The sequence below is a fragment of the Tympanuchus pallidicinctus genome, unplaced genomic scaffold, assembly GCF_026119805.1.
Source record: "Tympanuchus pallidicinctus isolate F22 unplaced genomic scaffold, pur_lepc_1.0 scaffold5, whole genome shotgun sequence".
Lineage (NCBI taxonomy): Eukaryota > Metazoa > Chordata > Aves > Galliformes > Phasianidae > Tympanuchus > Tympanuchus pallidicinctus.
This window is the reverse complement of record NW_026294769.1, coordinates 48447391-48471468: the sequence shown is the minus strand read 5'-3', so window position 1 is coordinate 48471468 and position 24078 is coordinate 48447391. Positions and strand designations below refer to the sequence as shown.

At 41.1% G+C, this 24078-nt stretch overlaps 2 protein-coding genes across 7 annotated transcripts in view; both read left to right on the top strand.

Annotated features, from left to right (window-relative positions):
• The window catches only part of TPD52 (tumor protein D52), a 40347-nt gene extending 36698 nt beyond the window's left edge, over positions 1–3649 (top strand). For 5 of the 6 annotated variants that reach the window (XM_052704026.1, XM_052704023.1, XM_052704025.1 and 2 more), the window contains 3 exons: positions 6–47; positions 1304–1352; positions 2324–3649. In XM_052704026.1, the coding sequence (XP_052559986.1) occupies positions 6–47; positions 1304–1352; positions 2324–2440 (208 nt within the window). In that variant the 3' untranslated portion in view covers positions 2441–3649. The remainder of the gene's footprint in view (positions 1–5; positions 48–1303; positions 1353–2323) is intronic. The other variant, XM_052704024.1, reaches the window with a different exon arrangement.
• Positions 3459–24078, top strand: part of MRPS28 (mitochondrial ribosomal protein S28) — a 73915-nt gene continuing 53295 nt past the window's right edge. The window contains 4 exon segments of the mRNA XM_052704646.1: positions 3459–3540; positions 3705–3943; positions 3945–4139; positions 17084–17265. Coding sequence (XP_052560606.1) covers positions 3459–3540; positions 3705–3943; positions 3945–4139; positions 17084–17265 — 698 coding nt within the window.

Sequence of the window (24078 nt, the reverse complement as noted above, 5' to 3'; positions counted from 1 at the left end):
TTTAGTATACGCTCCATACAACATTCAATTAGCATGCCTATTATGAGGTAATGTATGCATAAAACAGCTGTTGGGTTTATTTATTGTCAAGCGTGGAATCAAAATGGAATTTAACAGATAAAATACTGGATTTCGTATACTAATGTGTAGGATGAAATTTGTTTTTATTTCTGCTTAACAGTGATGGTATTGCACACCTGGAATGTGACTAACTGTGCTTTCCTGCTGTTTGGAGAGCTATAACAACTTTCACCTTCTTGTTAGACATGCAATATTGTGCAAGTTTAAAAGACAGTTGCTTGGTGTCTGTTTTAGAACTGTCTGTGACAGTGAGTAGAAAATAATGTTTCACAAAAAGTGCCTAGCTCACTTCAGTGCTTGCCTCTTGTTGCTTCACACTGTTCCTTCATCTCCTGAGAGAATCCATTTATGAATACCTGTGCACTTTCTCAAATCACAGAGTGCATCCAGGCATGGCTGGCATACACAGCCACCAAGCAAAGGGGGTAAAGGGAAGCTTCTTTTTGGAAGTTTTTTTCATTTTTAACTTTATTTTGTCTGCTTCCAGTTTTCAGTCTTGGTCCAGTGAAGGCAAGCATTTTCCACTCTGCATGAGGCAGAAAGCTGTGCAAGCTATTGTACAAATCTGCAAGCAGCATTGACAGCTAATTGGAGTATTAAGGCACTCCTTTGATCCTAGTAATAACAGTACACTGAACCTCTATATTGAACATCATAAGCTGTCCTGCTCTTGTGCATTTAGAATCAAGCTGTCTCTAGCAATTAAAAGGCAAGAGGAGTCTCCCGTAAATTTACATTAGCAGAAAATGCTGTTGTGAACTGGTCTGTTAATTAAACACACAGCCTGTTAAATTATTTTCCTAGAACAAGCAAAAAAAAAAAAATCTGACAGCCAATCTTTATTTAGGATGACAAAGTCTTCTAACCCATAAGCCAGAAAACTGCTGAAATTCATTGGGAAAAATAAGCTAAAAATAAGCTAAATAAAATAAATAAGCTAAATCTGAAAAATTGCTTGTTTTCCCTTCCACGTTGTGATACAAGAACCTAGTGTTGAGACTGGCAATTGTTAATTGCAATGATATAAATGAGCTCTGCTTGAGTGTTGTTGAATTTTAGTTTTGTAGTGTAAGTAGGTATTTTGGGCTTTTCTTAAAAACAAGGAAAAAGCCCCAAACAAAATGCATGTTGACATTGGAAAAAGCCACTGTTTGCTTGTTTTCTGATACTTATACGTTGACTAGATATGTTTTTAATTCTGTGGTTCCTTTTTGTCTCCTAGAAATTCTCCTACTTTCAAATCTTTTGAGGAGAAAGTTGAAACCTTAAAGGTAAGCATTACTTGGTGATTGTGGAGCTGTGAATGTGGAGCAAAGACCTTTGTGAGCTCTGGGTAACTTTTTTGTTCCAATTTTAAAGGTACTGGTAAATTGTCAAAGGTGTTCAGGTGATGCCTTTTTAAGTACAGTGGAAATAGTTTCTCGGCCTAATGATTTGAGGAGAAGAAAACAGACCAGGAAAATGCCTTAACTAGATTGTTTAACACGTATCTAACCTCCACAAACAGCTAGTATAACATACCTAGTATTATATATTGAAAATATATAGTACAGCTTGGGATGCTTGTCTTGATTCTGACATAAAATGTGCAAGATGTTTGTATCTTAAATTTGCAGACAGCGTTTGTAAAAATAAATTGACTTGGCTATTAGTAGCTTCTTCAAATTAAACAAGGAAACAAAAAAGCAAGCTCAGCTTTTAAAAACAATTAGTACCAGTAATTAGATTTTACTTTTTTGGGCACACTGGGTTAGATGAGAAGCATGCAAACAATAGCATGCAGCTCTGATGACTGTCTAGCAAGCTAAACTCACACAATAGCACACAATACATACTGCAGAGAGAAATAAAGAGGTAAATGTGTTGCCTTGTGAAAGCATCATAGCTGCCAGGTTTCACTGTGGAACTCAAGATGTGCTCTCAGCCTCAACTGAAAACCATTTGAGATCCATACAGAGCATACAGCAACTAGTTTCATCTCTGAATCTTTTAAAACATAAATGGCCTGAAAGGCTGCATGCCTGGATTCCTTGGAATTTGGGCTGTTTCATGCTTTTTGTATCTTGAAGCATGCTTATGATTCTTAAGGTGTTGTCTAAAAAATCTGAAGTTTATTTGGATGTAGCTCAGTTCTGGAAAAGCTGAGCTGAGGAGGGTTATTAAGCTGCTTTGTGCAGAGGTGCAGCTAACTGGCATGCCAAATAACTGCAGTTTTACATTGAGGGTCTTTATTATGCTTCAGTCTAAAGTTGGAGGAAGCAAACCTGCCAGCGGAGACTTTGGAGAAGTTCTGAACTCAGCTGCCAATGCCAGTGCCACAGAAACGATTGCAGAAGAGACACAGGAGGAGACCCACTGAGATTCCTGCCTCTATCCTGCTCCCCACTGCCAGTTGCTGCAAGCAAGAACCAAGCACACTTGTAACATTCTTTGTGCTCTTTCCACCAGATGTGCTTTTATTTAGCACGTAGTTGTTTTACCAGATTAACTGATAACAAGCTTGTTGTGGGTTCAGATTATTTTTGAAACTAAAATATGTTGGTTGTTTGGGGTTTTGTGTGGGGAGGGGAATTTTTATGCCTTTCAAGCATTTAAAGGACTTATCCCTTATTTGAAGGCAACCTTAAAAAATATAGCAATGAAAAACTATTTGAAGAAGTTAATTATACTGTACATACATGTGGATACATAATTCTTTCTGAATCTGTAACTACTGTTCAATTTAGCCATTTTGAATCTATGCTGCTGCCAAACTGAACCTTGCTACTTCACTCCCTTGTCATTATTTCAGTTAAGTGTTGCCTGCATGGGACACTGGACTTAGAGGGGCACTCCCAGTTTAAAGAAAGGCCTTCAGCAGGCTTAAGATTTGTCCACGAGTTATCCAACTAGGAAGGCTCTGACTATTAGAAGCAAGTTGCCTATTAGTGCTGGTTCAGTTCAGCTATGATGATGCTGTCAACATTGCATTTTGTCCTAAATAATGGGGAAGATGTACTGTTCTGAACTTTTGATCAGTTGTGAATTATCTTAATTCACAGAGTGGTCTCCCATTTACACCTACAAAAATGTGAGGATGAGCTTGGGGTGAAAGTTGTTCTGTTAGGCATCAAATTGTTTTCAAGTGCTGATGTTGTTTTCCCTGTAGCCCGGCCATTGGTAAAATCTGTTTGTTTGTGTTTTTTTTTTTCTGTAGCTGTGAAGGACCTGTAGCGTCCTGCTCTTGTTAACGCCTAAAAGCAGTGCCCAGCGTTGTGCTGCAGCACAGCTCTCCTTCCAGGGCTGCTCTCCTGCTTGTTGCTTTGTGCCCTTGTTCTCTTCAGATTCTGTTTTCAGTTTCTGACACAAGATGTGGGTAAGATCACAATTATTGGCAAATGTTTTTATCGCCACACTTAGAACTGGAACCAAGCTTTGAAATGGTGGTGTTTGATCTGTGCTCCTTCAACTGCTGCAGATGTATAGAAGAAAAAAGGTTCCCCACGCCTTTATTAGCACGCCAGCTGCAGTGTATATATGCTCAATTACATGTCCGAAGTTCAATAAAACCCATGTGTGAGCCATGCAGTGTCTGTGCAGCGCGGTGTTCTCAGGCTGTGTCACAAGGCTGCTCCTCTGAGCAGCGGAGCTCGAAGCGCCACGTCCGGCAGGGGCCGCTGGATCCCTCCTCGGCCAGGCCCGCCACGCGTGGTGCGGAGCAGGCCCGGGGGCCGCGCGGACCGCCCCGGATTCTCCTCGACGGGCGCGAGCGCCGCGGCCGGCCGGGCCGTGCAGTTCCATCTCTCCTTCCCTGCTAAGATGGCGGGCTGTCCGCCTCAGTCGGGTCCTGCGCGCACGCGCCCGGCGGGGTCAGAGTTCGCGCCCCGCCCACCACGCAGGACAACATGGCGGCGCCGGGCTGCAGCCGGGCCGCCGCGCGGCTGGTCGCCCGATGGCGGCTGCAGACGGCAGCGAGGCGGTGCAGCGGTCTCCCGCCTAAGGAGCCGTCGGCCGCCGCGTCGCTCCGGCAGCAGCCGCGAAAGGGGCCGGGGGGCACCGCGGCGACGGAACCCCGACAGGTGAGGGCGCCGTGGGGCGGGGCGGGGCTCCCGATGGCGGGGCGGGGTTCTGCTGCCGCCTGTGCCGCGCTGACGCCGCCCTTCTCCATGCAAGGCGCGCTCGGTCCCCTTCCGTAGCGGCGGCGCCGTTTGCTCCGCAGCTGTAAGGCTCTCTGCGTCCCTGCCGGCATTTTCTCAGAACAGGGGTTACGCGTGTAGCTACTGAGCCGCAGAATCATTGAGGTTGGGAAGACCTCAAAGATGATCCAGTGCAACCATTAACCCGCCATGAACCCATCCCCACCCAGCGCGGACCGGGCGGACGGTGCTGCCGGCAGGGGGGGGCCGCGCTGCGCGGAGCTGTGGAGCCGCCCTCGGGCTGCGTGCAGCGCCGGCTGTGTGGGGAGCGCCTTCGTTAGCGGCGAATGTGGCCACGTTTTGCCGTTTGTTCCTTTTTTTTTTTTAAAGCTCGCCTTGAAGGGACGGGCTTTGCTCAGAGACTGCCCTGCCTTTCTGAATTTCTACCTCTCAGCGTTCAGTCTTTATTGTGGTTGCCTTCACCTCGGCATAGCGCTTCTCAAAACCACAGCTCTCATGCAGCAGCTTAGCATGTCCGTCGTGTCTTTTCTTTGTAGTTAAATTCTTTATGTGGATATTAAAGAGAACCAACTGTATTAGAGAAGAGAACCAAGTGTATTAAGAGTGGTGACACACTGGAACAGGTTGCCCATGGAGGTTGTGGATGCCCCATCCCTGGAGGCATTCAAGGCCAGGCTGGATGTGGCTCTGGGCAGCCTGGTCTGGTGGTTGGTGACCCCGCACATAGCAGGGGGGTTGAAACTAGATGATCATTGTGGTCCTTTTCAGCCCAGGCCATTCTATGATCCTTGTTGTGAAGGTGTTATAATTCGATTTTCACTTCAGTGATCATAATGTTCACTTTGTAACCTTAGGGGCTATCATATTTAATAATGTGTATGCCTAAGAACTTGCAGTTGTGTGAAAAATATGTAGTTTGGTCTGCAGACCACAGAATAAATTTCATAGTGATTTTCCATCTCTGCAAAAGAAAAGTAACAGAGATCTACAAAGTGGTGACTTTTCAGTGGGTTGGTATCACTCAATAATCACAGCTGATTTCCTGAATAGATAAGAAATTATTCCTTCAAAAATGTATATCTGTGGGTAGTTCTGAAAGTAATGCCTCCTTTTTACTTCCATTTAACCTACAGTAGATACAAAGAGCATGATAATGACTATGTGATAGAGGAAATTCTCAGCTACATAGCACTCTTTTTCAACACAGTCCCACCATTAGCCGTGTGTTTTCACTAGTGATGAAGAAGAGCCTGCGTTCTGCACTCATAAAATCTGTGTTAGTGTTGAAATGCAGCACTCACTGCCTCACTGTGCTCACAGCTACTGTTTTGGTCTCCATAACCATTCGGCAAGCGTCATGAATGTAAATGGATGCCATTTTTTTTCCATGTGAGGGAGTTAAATGACAGCTCTTTGTTTCATACTCATTTCCATGTCAGACACCATTGTGTTAGAGTGCCCCTGTGCTGCCATCTATTGCACAGTAACAGCATGTAATGGAATATTGTTGGGAAGGTTCAACCTCTGCTGCCATACCACCAACATCCACCTCTGCGGTGTTGGACCAGCAGAATAAAATAGGAAGCATTACTTTCCGAGCAACCCTTCTAGTTTCACATTTGTTTTGCAAGTCACATGTTCAGGAATTTCAGGTTCTTAAATTTTTGTTACTGTCTTCAGAAATGAAGTATCATTGGTCATAAAGAGAAGAAGGATGATAAAAAGTGTTTTAGTAGGTGATAGAAAGAACTGTCATAGGTGCTTGTATTTCAGGGGAGAGGTTAAAAACCAAGACACAAAAGCAGTAGTTTTGAAGGAGTGTATCACTCTGTTACAAAGGTACTTATATATTCTTCATGAAGAATACATATCTGTGTTGCTTAAGCAGCATCTGGATTAAAACTAATGTGTAACACTGGATGTTTTGAATAATAATAATAACGTAATTTATAGTGTACTGATCAATATGGACTGGTTTTCTTGATCTGTCTTTCTACCTGAGATATCAGTCAGAAGATGGTTCTACTGAGGTTGCAGTTCCTTGAGAACTAGAATACGTAGCACATTTTTCACTTAATTGTAGTGTTTCATGGGGCACCTATAACCTCTTTGTGGCTGGAGGTCGCTTTCAGTCTTAACAAATAGTTTTAGATAGCTTGAGGGTTAGACAGGAATTGAAATCCTTCCCAGCAATCAGCAGGGATGGTTCCCTTTTGGGGATCCATGGATCCAAGGAATAGGCTCACCCTGGGCTAGAGATTGCCCTGGTGTGTAGAGATGAGATGATTTCTCTTCAGAACTAAACTGAAGAGCTGAATGTTTTGGGTATCGTGCCTGCTGTGAGTCCTGTTGTGCTCAGCATGCAGGTGGGGTGGGAATCCCACTTTTGAGAGCTGATCTTGTTTAGGAACTCTTTGCAACTCCTGGTTCTTTTTTTTTTTTTCCCCATCTCTTTTCATGTATCTCAAAAAGTAGTAAGGGTTGCATTTTAAACAATTCTTATTTTCCAGTTTCTGCCAAGTGTATCTAATGAAGATTTGAAAATACCTTGAGAACCTTCATTTTATGACAACGAAAGTTGGTATTGAGTCAGCCAGTGCAGCAGGTTGCAAACGTATAGGATCTGGGGAGGGGGAGGGCGAAGGTAACCCTTAGTGATTTTGGTAGCATTCAAATGCATTAGCAATGTAACCTCACCGCTCTCAGTTTCAAATGGACATTGAATTTACATCACAAGAAGTTTCAGAAAGGGGCCAGAAACAGCTACAGGTGCTTAATTCCTTGTGACACAGCTGTGATGGTTTTCCCCACTCCAGATGTGCTCTGTGGTTCTGTGCTGATCGTCCTAACCATGGCTGCTTAAAGTCACAGGAGAGATACAGAGACAATTTATATAACATAAAATCCAAACTCCAACAAAACAGAGTATAGTTTATATAACGTTAGTAAGGGGCAGATTTACGTGTAGCTGAGTCAGAATTCACCTGGTTTTAGATTTACTAAGGTAGTGCAGTATGTGTTATAAGGCATGCAGGGGCAGTCTGTAAATTCTGAAAGAAAAACAAATTACATTTGTTGTATGAACAGCATTCCTACATTTGGTTTGATTTCCTACATTTGTTCCTACATTTGATTTTGATTGCGGAGAAGAGAAAGCTGTGGAGTGACTTCATTGCAGCCTTTCAGTACCTAAAGGAACCTACAAACAGGGAAATCAACTCTTTGAAAGAATAGATATTAGAAGGACAAGGGGAAATGGTTTTAAGTTGCGGGAGGGAAGATTTAGGTTGGATGTCAGGGAGAAGTTCTTTACAGAGAGAGTGGTGAGATGCTGGAACAGGCTGCCCAGAGAGGTTGTGGATGCCCCGTCCCTGGAGATGTTCAAGGGCAGGTTGGATGGGGCCCTGGGCAGCCTGGTCTAGTATTAAATGGGGATGTTGGTGGCCCTGCATGTGGCAGGGGGGTTGGAGCATCATGATCCTTGAGGTCCCTTCCAACCCTGGCCATTCTGTGATCCTGTGATTTAGCTGTGTGTAGTAATCCATTGGTGACAAGTCATCTTCCAAAATACGTGCTCTTTTGTAAGTTTAAAGAACTGTTCTCATCCTGCATCTAGATGATGAGTTGTAGAAATATGTAGAAATATGTAGAAACAGGTAGAAGCTTTGGAAAGCCTTAACAGCGCTGTGAAGAGTTTTCTGTGCAGCTCAGAGGTTGTGATATTTAAAGTGCAATTCAGGAAAACCTGAACTCCGCACAGCTTATAAATAATATTCCTGTGATCTTTTTTATTTTATTTTTTTTTAAGTTCTGCTTGATCCTAGCTGAAAAATGTAATTAGAAGATATGGAAGGGTAGTTTCCACCACGATGCTGTCGTGGTTAAGTGCTACGTGTATTTGCGTAAGTGTTATTTGCATCTCTTTAGAACACGCTTACTTGAGAATATTATGTTGCTCATTATTGTGAGGACTATATATATACAATTGCAACATACAAATATAATGCTGTCTGCACAGCTGAAACAATTCTAATTAGAAGTTATTCTGCATGCAGAAATAAAATGCCATTCTTCAGTCAGCACTGTAACAAGTGCCAAAATACGGAGCTTGGTGGAAAGTTAAGAGCAAGGCAGAGACTGAACTTGAAGTATGAACGTCATTCGCTTTCAAATACTGTATGGTGAATCCTTCATTATTTTTAAAATACAAGACTAATCCTTTCTCAATTGCTAACCAATATATAATTTAAAAACACTTAAAAAAAAAAAAACCAAAAACCAGTGTAGGAGTTGGCTTGGAAAATGTGTGTTTAATAAGTTTCAAGCATCATTTTTCAGTGCCTCATGGCAAGTATGACAGCAGTCATTCTTGTCTCTTACAACATTTGTGACCTTTTTTAGTTCTTTTAGGATATTATTGCAAAATATGGAAGTCCTATTCTTAATGTAACTGAGGTTTGGTTCTTACAAAATGGGCACAAAATGAAGATTTTTCAGTGAAAATCAGTTACAGCGTGCAGTTCACATTAGCTTTGTGGATTCTGTTGTGTACTGGCCTCCTTCTTAGTACCAACTCTTCCCAGGTGGAAGTCAGTGAATTGGCTCAGCTCTTAAGATCTTTCTTGGAGTTACGTGTCTGGAAATGTCACTGCTTGCATACAGCATAGGGAGAAGTGGTATCTGTGTTATTGACACTGTATAGGTACTTAGGTAACTGAAGATTAAACAACTGAGTTTTAGGCTGCAGAGGGTCGTTGTAGCTGTCTAGTCTGACCTTCACATAAAGTACTGCATTTTCAGCCATAGAATCGTAGACTTTTTTTTTCCCTTCAAGTTGTCAACCATAAAACATGCATGTAAGAAGGCAACATCAGAGATTCTGTTCCAGTGTTTCTTTTGGTGTTGGATATCCACGTAGATATCCGTGTGGGATTTCTAACAGGGCTTTTAAAAGTATTAATTGAAAAAATAAGATTCACTTCACTTTCCAGAGCCCATAGCTGAGCCAACTGCCGATGGATCAGTGAAAGCAGAGTTGAGTCCCCTGGCTTACAACAGAGGTTTAAAACAGTGTCGGAAGGTTTTGCCCAAGCTGCCCACAAGTGGTACAGAGAGGCGTTGCTTTCTCAGAGTGCCCTCAGGGTGGGGGTCTTTTCCTCAGGCACTTCAGTTCCTGTGCTGCAGGCGCCATGGGAGCGTTGGCACTTGTGGTGCATTGGCAAGTCACTGCCAGCATTTACCTTCGTGGTCCTGGAGGTTATGCAGATACCTGGGCCATAGCTGTGCTGCTTCACACTCCATCTGCACTACTGAAAAAAAAAAGGGGGCAAGATTTTCAGGAGAGTGCCTTACAAATCATTGGGCTTGCACAGTGAATTAGTTGCCAAAAATTCTAATATCTTCAGTGAAATGTAAATGATGCTTTGCCAGCACACTTAGTCACTGCTTTTCACAAGGGATGCCGAAGTGTTTAATTTCAGTTTTACTTCCAGCCTTTTTGGCTGAAGAGGTTTGTTTATTTTGCTTTCTAAACTGAAACCACATTTCTGCTTTGTACTGGGGAAAATGTATGGATGTTCCTCTTTTGGTTGGAACGACTGAAAAAGTGTGTTTTGCTTTTTGGTGATTCTTTGGGGATGCGTTTAATTTTAAGGTTCTGATGGGAAATACCTCTGGACAGTTAAAATAAATATGTGAGTTTTTGAACGTTAATTAAGATTTAATAAAGATAAGAATGGAAGCATAGCAGTCAATTTCCTTTATCCTATTGTAGGTAAAAGAGCTTTTTGCCTTTTTCAGTCATCGATTCTGACCCAAACCACTCCATGGTTCTCTTGTTGATATATCACCTTATGTTAATGAAAAAAAAAGGTATTTTCTTCTCCCTTCTAATTTTTTTTTTTTTTTTTTTTTTCCTTTTTTCCCCCCAAATTTCCTTTGAAGACATGGCTGTAGACACTACTTATATTGGATCTAGAGCTGGATGGTTTGTTTTTTTGGCTATCACTGAGGTTGAAATTTGCATCATTACTCAGGTTTGGATAGAAATTTATGGATGTGTTACTGCTGGAATTTCTCTGCTTTTGTTTGTTTGTGCCTTTAGAAATGATGCTGTTCCCTTACTGTCCAAATCCCTTTGTCTTCAGAACATGATGTGCAGAAGAGCAAAGGAGACTTTAAAGCTGGGAAGATAAATGTTTGGCATCTGCTCCGTTGTGATCCCAGATAGAGCTTTCTGTTATTCCTTGTGCTGGGCTGCAGATTTGAAATGATGAATGCTAGAATACATTGCATTCCCTGCAGCTAAAATGCTTCCCCTGAAGTTTTCAGATCATCATGGTGTGAGATGGGGTACAACTCTTGTGTTTACAGAGTCTGGGCATAGAAAGTCTTTGCAAGGAAAGGAAATTGTACGAATCTTATTGTTAATGTCTTCTTGCTTTCTACCAGGGAAGTTTCCAGTTTTCTCCTTGATTGCTTTTAGAGCCGTCCTTTGTGACTTTACAGTCATTAATCATAGATTTTTCCCTGAATCACAGCTTTTATTTCTGCTTTGAATCACGGGTCCTTCTTTTATGCTTTCTCTTTGGACCGTTTTCCTTCAGTAGCTTTATTAAATAACACAAATCTTGCTTTTGTTTCAGTTTTTCTATGGTAGTTAATTTTCAAAACCCTTTATTAGCAAGAATGATATGCTAGCTTCTCACCATTATCTGTTTTCATGGAATAAAATGGAAAAGTCTCTCGTTGTGGGGAAACTGAAGAGATCTTCCTTGTCTTTGTGGTGGTCCAATTTGGACTGTGAGTTCAATCTGTTGGCAAGCAGTCTGAACTTCAATTGTTTCAGTTTTTTAAGTTTTGTTTTCTTAGATAGGACAAAACCTCTGGCCATTAATAAGGAGGAAAACAGCTCTGTTACAGTGGGAACGTTGCAAAACACACAGTGTTGCGAAACACAAAGAGTAAACTCTTGAGTTTGTGCTGTCTTTGATTATTACTGTATGCTATCGATGGGATTTCGTTGAGCTTTGAATCCCATTCAGCTGCTCATGAACTTTATGAGCTGAATTTTGCTGGCAGTTGTATAAAATTACTTGCACGCTTACAGCTCACACTTGTGACCTACTTTGCTTTGTGCAGAGCTGTGTGAAGAATAATTTTTTTTTATATTGTGCATAGTTTCACATCTGCTTTGTCCATGAAGTTTTTTAAAATGCTGGGTAACATTTAAATATTTTCCTTACTAATTTTTCAGTTTTTCGATGAGTTTTTAGTTGTACTTTGCTTACAGCGTAGAATTGATTTCAAAAGGATGTTTTAGCAAAAAGTGGAATTAGATTTAAAAATAGCCAAAGAGCACTGGAGAGGAATTCAAAACCAAGCTGTGAATCACTGGGAGCCGTTACCTTACTGAGGCTACAACAACTTCTTAAAAACTCCTGGTATTTAGGCTTATATCCAGTTAACACTGCGCACTCTTAGTAGTTACAGTGTATGGAAAAGAAAAGTCTGGTAGGCCAGTAGAGAGCCATGAGTCTTTTTAGGTTGCTGGTCGAAATAAGGGCCTTATCAATGTACGTATATGGTCAGGTGAAGGCTTAATGAATTTTAATATTCTTTATAGCAGGATCTCAGTCTTCTCTATTCATTAAATAAAATAATGCATGTTGAACAAGGTCTTTGGTTCAGACCCATAGCTCCAACCAACACAACCTTGGGTCAGATCGCTCAGGACCTTTTCCAGTCAGGTTTGGGCATCTCACAGCCATTTTCCTTTAGCTATGTGGCATTGTACCAACTTGTTATTCCACATCAGTTTTTTCATTTTATTACTTTAAGCTGGGATGTAAAAACCTTTCTAGCTATGGGTGGCAGTGCTGAGGAGACAGATTTCACAGTTGAATAGAAGACTGCAATCTTTGCATGCTGCTTGCTGCTGCTGTCTTCACCCCCCTAGCTGTAGCCCTCTGATTACCAATCTCCCATCTCACTTCTCCATGTTTCATCCATATCTCTAGCATTCCAACATGCGGGCTGCTTGTCTTTGCAAGCAGACACAAAACACGTAGCTGGAGTTTGAAAGATGTCTTGTGCAGTGGGTGGGATAGGACCACCCTGCTTGTGTGGTCATAGGCTTTGTTCCAGAATCTGTATGCTACTTTCCTCCATTGGAGTAACTCCTTTCATTTGGACCTTGTTGGGGTTTAAATCTGCTTTAAATCTATTGACTTCTTAAGCTTTCCGGCTAGTATTTATAACCTTGCAGAATATTTTGTTATTGAAAAAGCTGCATTATTATTATTATTATTATTATTAAACTATGTACAGAGAGAGTGGAAGGCATCCAAATATTTATGAATAACTTTCAAACCTAGAAAATTAAAAGACAAATCAAGTAGGCAAGGAAAAGGCAAAAATCAAACAGGCTCTTAAGGGGAAGAAAGTCTTTGCACTTCAGGTTCTTGGAAAGAATGTTTTGTTTTGTGCTTCTGACTTTTTTGTGGTCTCCAACTTTTGTAACTAGATGAGTGATCAATTCATTGTATGTATCCCAGCTCAGTAATGCTCAGTAAGAATCAGAGAAGAGCACTGTTTTACTGTCTCGCTGTTTTTTGTAGCCCCGTTGTGGGGATTGCAGGTAAGGAGATTTAGAAATCATGGAGGAAGGTACTCCTCAAAATGCCATTAAATCTCTTTAAAAATTTGAGGCAAGTTCCTTCCTAATGAAAGCTCCTTTAGATTATGCAAAGAACTGGGAATAAGTGCTGTATTTTAGCTTGTTGTCTGTCTGTAGGCCATTCCCAGCCATATTCGTGATGGGATGATTCAATGGAGTCTTTCCATGATTCCTGTATACTGGAATTAGATCTTCATGCTCCTGAGAAGTTCCTCTCCGGGGAGCAGGATGAAGAAAACTGTGCACTTGCAGATCAGTGATACCATTGAAGTAGATTGCATTATTTTCTTGGAAAACTCCACAGTGAAGAATGACAACTGAATTCTTGGTACGTGAGCTAAATCGGGTCTCTCTGACTTTATGTTCTAGGAAGGAACCAGTACATCTATCAGTGTATAAAGACAGCACTTGTGTGTTGTGTACAGAGATTATTTCCCAGGCGAGTTTGCGTGGGGGAGGAGAGCTTTGGGTCTGTTTTTTCCTGGCAGGGAGATAGAACGATGTTATTAACTAGAATCTCCTCTGGAGATATTCAGAACTTGCTTGGATGCTTTCTTGTGCAACCTAATATAGGGAACCTGCTTTAGCAGGGGGGTTGGACTGCATGATCTCCAGAGGTCCCTTCCAACCCCTATGATTTTGTGATACTGCATACAGTGTGCCATTGTGTGAAAGGAGCAGCAATGATGTGAATGCGATTTATCAGTGACACGAGCCTAGTTGCAGGTCAGTATGTAGCAGTGTGTGCCAGGGGTCAGTGCTGGCAGAAAAGGTCCTGGGGGTCTCGGTGGACACCGAGTTGAACATGAGTCAGCTGTGTGCCATTGCTGTCAGGAAGGCATGTGGTAGCCTGGCTGCATTGGGCTAAGTGTTTGCCAGCAGGTGGGGGATGTGATCCTTTCTGCAGCACTGGTGAGGCTGCACCCTGCTGGGTCCAGTTCTGGGCTCCCCAGTGCAGGAGAGACATGGATGTTCTCAAGAGAGCCTAAAACAGGAAAGGCTGAGAGCTGGAACTGCTCAGCTTGGAAAAGAGCTCTATTATAAATTACCAAGACTTAAAGGAATTTCTGAAGGACCCTAGAGAGATTTTTGTAAAACGTTTAGTCTCAAAGCAGGTGAAGTATGTGGGACTATGATCTGTCTGAAAACACAGTCTTCTGAAGAGCTGGCATCTCTGCTAGCTGAGTTTGTGTCTCTGTCTTCATTATTAGGTATACTGCCATTCTGGATTTAAATTATATGTATTTTTGAGTTCCTGCACACAGGATTCCTAATAGTTGGACTTGATGATCCTTGTGGATCCCTTCCACCCATAATATTCTAAGATTCTATACATTACCTCTTGACTATGTTAATTTTTGCTTGGAAAAGTTGTTTTTCTGTGTGGCGCTTGGCTGCTCTTTCTGGATGTCCAGAAAAAATCCTTTGCTGTGAGCATTTCTGGTATAATTTTCCCTGAACTCAGGAGCACAGAGTGAGAAATGGAGTAGTTGGGAAAGGAGGGATTAAAACAATCAGCAAAAGAGCCACAGGCAATGGACAAAGTAGTTAAATAGGGAGTTTTGTTGTACTCGGCTGGCATTGCTTGGTGCTGAGTGGCAAGCTGCAACTAAGATGTGATTCATCATCTTTGAAAGCAATATTTGTGATCCCAAATGATAATAGATGATAGAGAAGGGTTTATCACTGTATAACTTCAGAGAGGCAAGCGGTTGGATTCCAAGGCAAGTGAGTGATTTTTGAAACTCTATAGTGATTTTATAATGAGAACATCAGGGGAAAACTTGAATTTTGCACTTTTTGGTACCGCAGTTTCCCCTAAAGCAGATTTCCCAATTTCTGTATGAGGACTGATGTGTAATCTCTTGCCCAAAGAGTCATTTTGAAGGGGTGATCACTTTGAATGCAAGCTTATGGCTTCTATGTTGAATTAAATTGCATGTTGATTGTTACCACTGCTCCATCAATTTGTATGATACATCTCATGTAAGTACTTTCTCAATTCCTCTGTTTTGCATTTATTCTTGCAGCACTTACAAATGTGTCCTATGCAGTTAATTTTTATGTATTTGGTTTTAGATTACATTGTAAATTCGTATGCTTGAAACCGTACATGATGGTAGCACTCCTGTATGAAGTCCTACTTGTCTGCTGGTGGTTTGCTATCACCAGCAGCTTGGTTTCTGTCTGTGTGCATGTGTGTGTTGGAAGGCACGTCTTTGATCCTTGTCCTCGGGATGCTACATTTAAGCTGTTCCATGTTCTGAAGCAGCAAACTGAGCGGGGTGTCAGATTTCTAGCTTTTAATTCCTGAGGTTGTATCGCGTCTGAGCTGCGCACACTGCGCGTTCCAGGAAAACTGGAATTCCAAACTGTTGCTTGTTTTGATTTCCTTGAGAGTAAAAGTTTTCAAATGTGTAAATTGAAAATGATGGCATTCTTCTCTGTTCATAGGAAATGTAGATGACTTTTCTTGTGTTTGCTTGAAGCAGCCAGAGGAAAGTATCCCTGCTCCTCCCCCGCCCCCCAATTCTGTCGTGTTTGGTAAATAACATGTTTGCAGATGCAAGGTGTGTTTTGTCTGTGCTCCAGGAAGGCATGGTTTTGATTCTGTGATTTAAATACCTTGCAGCCTGATGGTGGTGGTTGGTAACGCTGCCCATGGCAGGCAGTTGGAACTAGGTGATCTTTAAGGTCCCTTCCAACCCAAGCCATTCTGTGATTCTGTGGCGAAGGAAGAAAATTCCTGATGTGCATTACCTTTGCTGTTGTGTTACACGCTATGTTGTGATTGTTTCCCACTGCTCTGTACTGCAGTGCCATGGAAAGCCAGGGAGAAGCAGTCAGGGCTAGCCTCTGTTCTGAGGGCTTAGTAACTACAAAAGAGAGATTATAATGCTTTGTTTACAAATTCTAGATTACTCTTTTTTTCTCAGTGGGGAGAGGGGTGTGATTTAGTTAAACTTCATGTCCTGAATTGATAGAATCATTGAGGTTGGAAAAGACCTCTAAGATCATGTAGTCCAACTATCAACCCATCACCACCATGCCCACTAACCACGTCCCTCGATGCCACATCTCCACGTTTCTTGAACACATCCAGGTTGGTGACCCCACCAACCCCCTGGGCAGCCTGTTGCATTTCGTTACCACTCTTTCAGAGAAGAGATTTTTCCTGGTATCCAACCTTTTGGGGCAATTGCAGGCCCAAGTTCCTCTCCACTGAGCAGAGCTTTGAGTGGCCACAAATTCTGAATATGCCCATGTATCCCTGTCGCATTCATAAGCTGTTCTGAACATCTTTAGTCACTGTAGTATCTTACTGGAAATAGTAACTCACGATGAGAATGTTCAGCAGTATTTCTTCTCTCCAATAAAATGATTTCCTTTGATCCACCTTCTGGATTTCAGATACAGATTGCTTCCACAATGTGTGTTCCCTTTCAGTGGTAGTAATCTTAAGCAGTGGTCGTGTTTAGTACATCAGATGAATAATGTATGAGAAGGACCTCACTCTGATGTAGCTGGGTATGTGTGCCTAGGATGACATGGGAAGCACGTGACCATCAGTCTCAGACTGCAGAACAGAAGTGTAGAAGAGCAGGAGGGTGTATGTTCTCACATTTTCCTAAAGCTCTGTGGGAAATAACTGGCATTATATTTATTTAGTCGCTGAATCAAAATATTATTTGCGATTGTAGAATAAAAAATGAGAAAAGTGATGGTTCATTTTTCTAACGTCTTAGATCAGTCCTGTGTGTGCTTTCTACTTTTGCTGTTTTGTCAAAATGGTTTTGTTCTTTAAAATGAAGATTTAAGTACTGTTCATTAAAAAATAGTTGCATGAATGATTGCAGAGTACTAACTCTGCTTTGGTTTTCACAAAGGAGGTAACAAAGATACGGGCTATGTTCTTTGCAGGGCTAATTTTGCGAATACATTTTAGAGTTAACTTGCCCAACCAGTAGTAGAATATGTTGTAGTCTTAGACTTGGTCTTCAGTATGTGAAATATTTTGGGTCGGAGAAATGTAACAGATGCCTCCCGAGGTGTCTTAATAAAAATGCACCAGAGGCATGAAATCTTTACTTGTAATTTAGTGAGTGAAGCTTTTTTCTATTCTATGAGTTCGATTTATTTCCTCCTGGAGATGGTATTTTTGTGAAATGATACTTGTCTTTATCTGTAGGTTTCTTCAGAGAAATCGGAATCCTTTGCAGCCATGTTGAGACGCTCACCTTTGATTCAGATGGGACCTGCCAAAGATAAAATCGCCATTGGTCAAATATTCCATGTTGTAGAAGATGACCTTTATATAGATTTTGGTGGCAAGTTTCACTGTGTCTGCAAAAGACCAGAAGTAGATGGAAAGTAAGTAATAAATTATGGTAAGTGATTAAAATCGGTGAATATCAAACAAGTAGGTAATTGGACTTGATCTTAGACTTTCATGGTTTGTATGAATTATGTGGTTAAAACTAGGCAAGTTTAATCCTCGTGCAGAATTAATATTTGTGTAGCTCAGGAGTCATTCTGTTGTATTCATATATTTTTTGTAAATTTGCTTTACTGATATCTACATTGTTTATGAAGACCAAAGGAAGTTGGTTTTCTTTAAGGTGTAGGTTGTTTGCAGAACCCTAATTACAGCTCTAGAGTGATTTGTTAACATTGCCATTAACATTTTGTGATAACTTGTATATTCAAGGTAACAGAATTTTTCTTCAACTGAAATGCATGCTGGCACAAAATTGATAATGGACTGATAAGTTTTGTGATAAAATGACATTGTGTTTGTGTGTGATTTTGCTTTTGTTCCTGCTTGATTCAACACGGTTAATGTGCTCTTCAGTTTGTTTCTTGAAAATAACAGATCCTTGCAATTTCTGATCAAGCCACAGAACAACTTAGTTACAGCAGTGCTTCAGTTACAGATAAGGAAATCTTGTCAGTTTAAGAAGGTGGTACTGTAAAAAGAAAAGTCAGGTTTTCATCGTGAAGGCCTTAAGCCTAATCCATTACTTTTGTAAAATAAACAGTATTTCTGTGTGTGTTTGAGAAACCTCTGCTCTCTGTGATTTTTAAGGAGACAGCATAGCACATGTGAACAGAATGCAGACTGATTGAGTCTTGTTCTCCTCAGTTAGAGCAATCGAATACTTAGAGTTGGAAGGGACCTCTGAAGGATGTCTAGTCCTACTCCCCTGCAGTGAACAATTCTGTGTCACTCTGCAGCAGCTGCAGTTGAGAAACTCCTTTTTTTTGTTGTTTCAAATCTCCCTGAAGGGAGTTTTCTCATTGTCCCATTCCCACTGATGCAGTTGGCTTCGCCTTTTGGCCAGTGGGGCTTTAGTCACTGAGAAACAGGGAAGTCATTACTATCTGAGTTCTTAAAATAAGCTTTATTTATGGACGTGCTTCTCCATTTACTGAATATGGAATTTTCATGCTGTATCAAGTGAAAGCAACCGTGGGCAGGAACTGTCTTTTCTAAATATATGTATGTGAGATGATACACGGGGGAGCTTGTACGTTATTTACTTGTGATATTGCAGTTCTGAATAGATTATCGGAGTCAGTGTGCTGTCCTGAACTATAGCAAGTACACTTGGGAAGGCAGTAGTTAAACTGGAAAAGTAGGTGAGCAACAGATTCTGTTGGATCTGTGGAAGTCACATTTATAAGCTTTCTTAACACCTTATGATTATGTATTATTTAAAGATATCTTGCCTGTTTGTTTCCAGGATGCTTTATTGCTTTGATTTTAATATGGAAGCAAAATACCATTTTTTAAAATTTATAACATTAAAACATTTAGATCCATCTCTTTTCCTCATTTTTTCCTTGAGAGAGGAGAAGCATCTGTATTAGTCTGCAAGACCACTGTGTCTAAAACATTAAGTACGTTTCCTGTGACGAACAGCTCTAAAGTGATTGGTTTTTTTAAGAAAAACTTTATCAGAAATAATGACATCTTTATGCACAAGTTTGTGATAGTGAACTTCTTGTATCGATTTAAGTCACTAACCAGTGTTCTGTCACATGCTTCCTCATGTGTTGTTAGCATCTTGTTTTGTAGTGGTGCTCTGTAATACTGAGATGCCGAGACAGTGTGTGGATACAAATGTATTTCAGTGAGGTACATCTTTCTAAAAAAATCTCCCAGGTGGGCAAGTGTTTGGTCTGATGTTTCTTACTCCTTTCATCTTGCTCTTTATGTTGGATTTCTTTCCTGTTGGCGCATGCTGGTGCTCAGCACTAGGAGTGTAAACCTGGCATTGAGAGGATCTAGGCTAATAATAATTTGCCTGTCTGTTCTAGTGATCAAAGCAGGTAGACCTACAAACTGTCGTGCCTCCCCCTGCCTTGGAGTGGCAGTAGAGTCTGCGCATTTTGGAACTGAAGGCAGTTCTTCACCTAGTAATACAGGCAGCATCCCCAGCACCAAGAATGTGGTGTCAGTGGAGTAGCAGCGTTAATCCCAGTACACCCTTACGTCCCCAGCTTTCATTTCACATCGCTTTCAGTCCCAGAACCTGAATTTGTTGATGCTTTCATAAGCGTTTAAATGCTGTATGGACCAAATCCTCTAAGTAGAAATATTTGCATCAGAAAAGTAATAATTTAAATAAATCTTACCCCTTTTGTGAAGTTGATTATATTTCTGTAATTGGAACTTAAAAAAATTTATTGAGGTTTATCAAAGAACTCAATTGCAGGCAATCTTCTGTAGTTTGTCGTTAACTTGTTGTAAGGTGCTGTGTCATATAGCATAGTTGTTCCAGTCTATTACTGAGTGGGTTTGTAATGTGAAATTTGCAAAAGTAGTTTGGAATGAGAAATAAACCCAGCAAATTGCTGTCTAAGTCAACTATGTGTACCATCAATGCTATTGAGATGTTGCTGAGTTTGGATCTCATTGCTTATTAAAATGTAGTAGAAAAAATACGCAAACAAATATCTTGTACTATTGTTTCCATCTGTGTAATTAGTAAAGGCAGTGGCTCATTGATTTACTGTATAAAGTTTACCTTAACAAAACAAATACGATCTTTTCATATGCTGGCCTTTTAGTAAGTGCAGATGCTTAATGTCTTTTGCTGCTTATGCACCTTAAAATAAGAAGTTGTTCCCTTTGGAAGGGATTAACTGTTTTTGATCACCAGAAAAAGAGTCAAAACAGTACTACAGTACCTTCTTCCAGAAGTTGAAAGGAACCCTGTAGAATTTGAGGTCTGTATTTAGTGATGTGATTATATACCTTTGGTGGCTGCCTTAAGGCTCCGTTGCTGTTATTTCTGTTAATGCCTTTGCTGATGAAAATGACTTTCTCTCGGTATCTTACGGGCATGTTATCAGTAAGAATATTTACTGATTTGTTACCAAAATGTTTACTGTTTGTGCCAAGGAGAAGGAAGTACATACTAATCTACAGATAGATAATTTCTTGAAGGCCAGCTATTTAACAGAAGAGAATCAAACTTAGTATTCAAATGTGGAATTTCATAATCCTGGTTTTATGACGTCTGTTTTGTGAGCATGGCTCTTCTGGTACTTCTGAGTATTGGCTTTTTAGTATTTAGCAGCTCCACCAAAATGTATCTTTAGAATTCTTATGGTATTTAGCAGCTCTTTAGAATTCTTATGAGGGAAACCCCTTTCTCTTGCCATTTAAGTAGGAGGTGTCTTAATGAGGACGTGCTTTTGGTGCGTTCTTGGTTGTTTCATTCTTTGTTTTCTTTGGTACTGTGTGCTTACTTATGTAATGTCCTTTGATTTTTGAAAGTGCTGGAAGTTACTGAGAAACTGAAACCGTGTGAAATTCCATGTGAGATTCTCCTCATTCTGGTTCATGATCTCAGTGGGTTTTTCTAACATCATGATTCTCTGATTCTCTGAAAAACTACTGCTCTTAACCTGTTCAGTCCTCAGCCTTATGGTTAGGATTTCTAGGGATGTGCAAGTGAAAGACTGCAGTTCTACTGACACATGGCAAGGGACTTCATCCTCAAGACTGTCCTTGGTGAAGGGAAAAGATGATATCCTTAGCTTGGCAAATTTGAAGTAGCAACCTGAATATATTTTTCTGTCAGTTCTTCTTCATCCTTAAAAACAAAAACAAAAACCACCCCGCCACACACAAAGTAAAACAAAAAGAAGCAAAACCAACAACAGAATACTCCATCCCATAATAAACTACTAAGTAAAATAAATCTTCAAAGAGTAGTAATACAAAATCTAAATTGAATTGAGCCCATTTGAATTTTCTTTTTCATTGGCTGTTCTCCCTCTTTCCATCTTCTTTGGGAAAGTCCTTTCTTGGGTTTGAAAAAGCATATTTTATCAGTCTTGGTTGTTTTGAGATTGGAAGCATGTATCAGCTTGGAGACCAAAGGTACTGCTGGTGAAATGTCACCAGGGTCAGGCAAGGATGCATTTGGTTATAAATACCAATGGTGGGTTGCTATGTGGGATTTACTTCACATAACAGGAATACTTATTGTTATGATTACAGGATCTTATTTAATATGTGCTTTACTTATTAAATATACACTGTAACTAATAAATATATATTTTCCTGGTACACACTGACGTGAATGCTGTATTAAATTTGACTTTTATGCCAACAATATAGGAATTCAGTGAACACTGCAGAGACTTTACAATTGGCTGAAAGGGTCTGTAGGAAAGCCAGTGTAAAATAACTTTTCAGCTAGGAAGAACATGATTTTTTTTTGCTCCTTTCTTTTAACTCACAGAGGAAATGAAGTCCTGAAGAGGAACGTGTCTCTATGTTGTCTCCAAATGAGCAGCGCTTTAATCTATGGCAAAAAAGTTGCTGTTACAACCTGCTTCTGCCATTATCAGATGGAATTCTTAAGAACCAGAAAATGTGGGAAGGTGTTATGCTGACACTGCCTGTTGCATGATCTGCACCTGTGCTGTTAACGACCAATTCCCACTGAAATCACAATGGCTTTCAGCAATTTTCTGAAAGGATCAGCTTCCAAAATGGACTAAGTGCACTCTTCCGTGCAGGTGTAATGAAGCTTTATTTTCAGAGATTGCTGTAGCCTTCCAGCAATTCCAGCAACTTATCAGGCTATAGAATCAAAAGACATTTTCTTTCTGTTGGAGTATGCAGCCGGTGCAGGGATTTCCAGTATATCCTGTGGCAATTTTACTTGACACCTTTCATATACAGTGCATATTTGCCAGACTTAAATAGTACAGGAGTGGAAGAAATCACTTGATGTTGGCTGTGATTTAGAACATGACAGCTTAATGAGCATCATAAAACATTACCTAATGTTGTTTCTGTAAGTTGTATCAAAATGTTTATGCTGTTTGAATGGTTGCCAGGGTGAATTTTATTTGGGAAACATTTCAAATTCTTCTCTTTTTGTTCTATTGTTAAAATATTTTATAGATAGGGATGGTGTGAAATCCACTTAGAAACAGCATGTCTTTTTAGGCTGGGTGCTGTGAACAATGTTGACTGTTTTCTAGCGAATTAATTTATTAAGGCTGTTTTAAGTAGAAGTTAATTGTGATAGGTGACACTTTAAATAATCTCACAAAATGGAAAAAAAATACCAGTGTCCCCAAAAAAGTCCATGAGAAAGGTGGAAGGATTTCAGTATGACAGCATTTGATTTAGTTCCAGTTTGAGGTGGTGTATTAGCAGTTACTGAGTGTTGAGCTAGGGGTGAGTTTGGAGTCACCTGCTCCAAAGTCATTCCATGGGACTGCGCTTCTCGAGCAAGTAGTGCTTCTTCCAGCCAGAACCAACAATCTTTCATACAGCAGAGCACAAAGCAGTCTGCCTCACAGTCAGTGTTTGACAGCTAACTGCACAAGGAGAGGTGCTGCTGTACGGCGGATTTCACCCTTTGCTTGCTGAAGTCTCGTTTCCCTTGCTGTTGAGTGCATTGTGGTCCAGGTTGGCTCTGGCAAGGTTTAGAGCGATAGTGGTGAACACATAACCTCTCCAACTCTTTTCTTTAAAAATCAAAAAGGCCAGACCACTGCCAGGGCTAAGCCTTTTCATATTTAAGATTCTAATAGATCATAAAATTGTAAAATCCTTAGAGTTGGAAGGGACCTTTAAAGGTCATCTAGTCCAACTTCCCTGCAATGAACAGGGACGTGCACAGCTAAAATACGTTGCTCAGGGTTTGATCCACCTTGCCTTCAAGGTCTCCAGGGACAGGGCATCAACCATGTCACTAGGCATTCCAGTGCCTCACCACCCTCACTATAAAGGACCTTTTCCTTAAGTCCAACTTAAATCTCCCCTCTTTGAGTTTGAAGCCATTTCCCCTTGTTCTCTCGCCACAGACTCTGCTAGAGAGTCTGTCCCCTTCTTTCCTGTAGATCCCTTGAGATACTGAAAGGCTCCTATCAGGTCACTTTGCAACCTTCTCTTTTTTCAGGCTGAACAGCCCCAGCTCTCTCAGTCTGTCCTTGTAGGAGAGGTGTTCCATCCCTTGGTTAATTTTTGTGGCCCTCCTCTGGACTCACTCCAACAGGTCCATGTCTTTCCTATACAGAGAACTCCACGTCTGGATGCAGTACTGCAGGTGAGGCCTCAGTTCAGAGTAGAGAGGCAGGACCTGCTGGCCACACTTTCTGATGCAGCCTGAGATACGGTTGGCTTTCTGGGCTGTGAGGGCACACTGCTGGCTAACGTCCACCAGTACCTCCAGGGCTTTTTCAGCAGGGCTGTGCTCAGTCCTTTCATCCTCCAGCTTGTATTGGTAGTGAGGGTTGCTTTGACCCAGGTGTCAGATCTTGCACTTGGATTTGTTGAACCTCATGAGGTTCTCCTGGGCCCACTGCTCAAGCCTGTCTAGGTCCCTCTGGATGGCATCCCGTCTCTCTGATGTGTTGACTGCACCCCACAGCTTGGTGTCATCAGCAAATTTGCTGAGGGTGCACTCAACCTCTGTCAATGTCATTGATGAAGATACTGGAAGAGTATCATTCCCAGCAGTGACCCGTATGGGACACCTGTCATCACTGATCTCCATCCAGACATTGAGCCATTGACCTGCCCCACTCTGTGGACTCGATCCTGCAGCCCGTTCTTTGTTCATTGAACGCTGTGCCCATCAAATCCGTATATTTCCAATGTAGACAGAAGGATGTTGTGGGGTACTTTGTCAAAGGCCTTACTGAAGT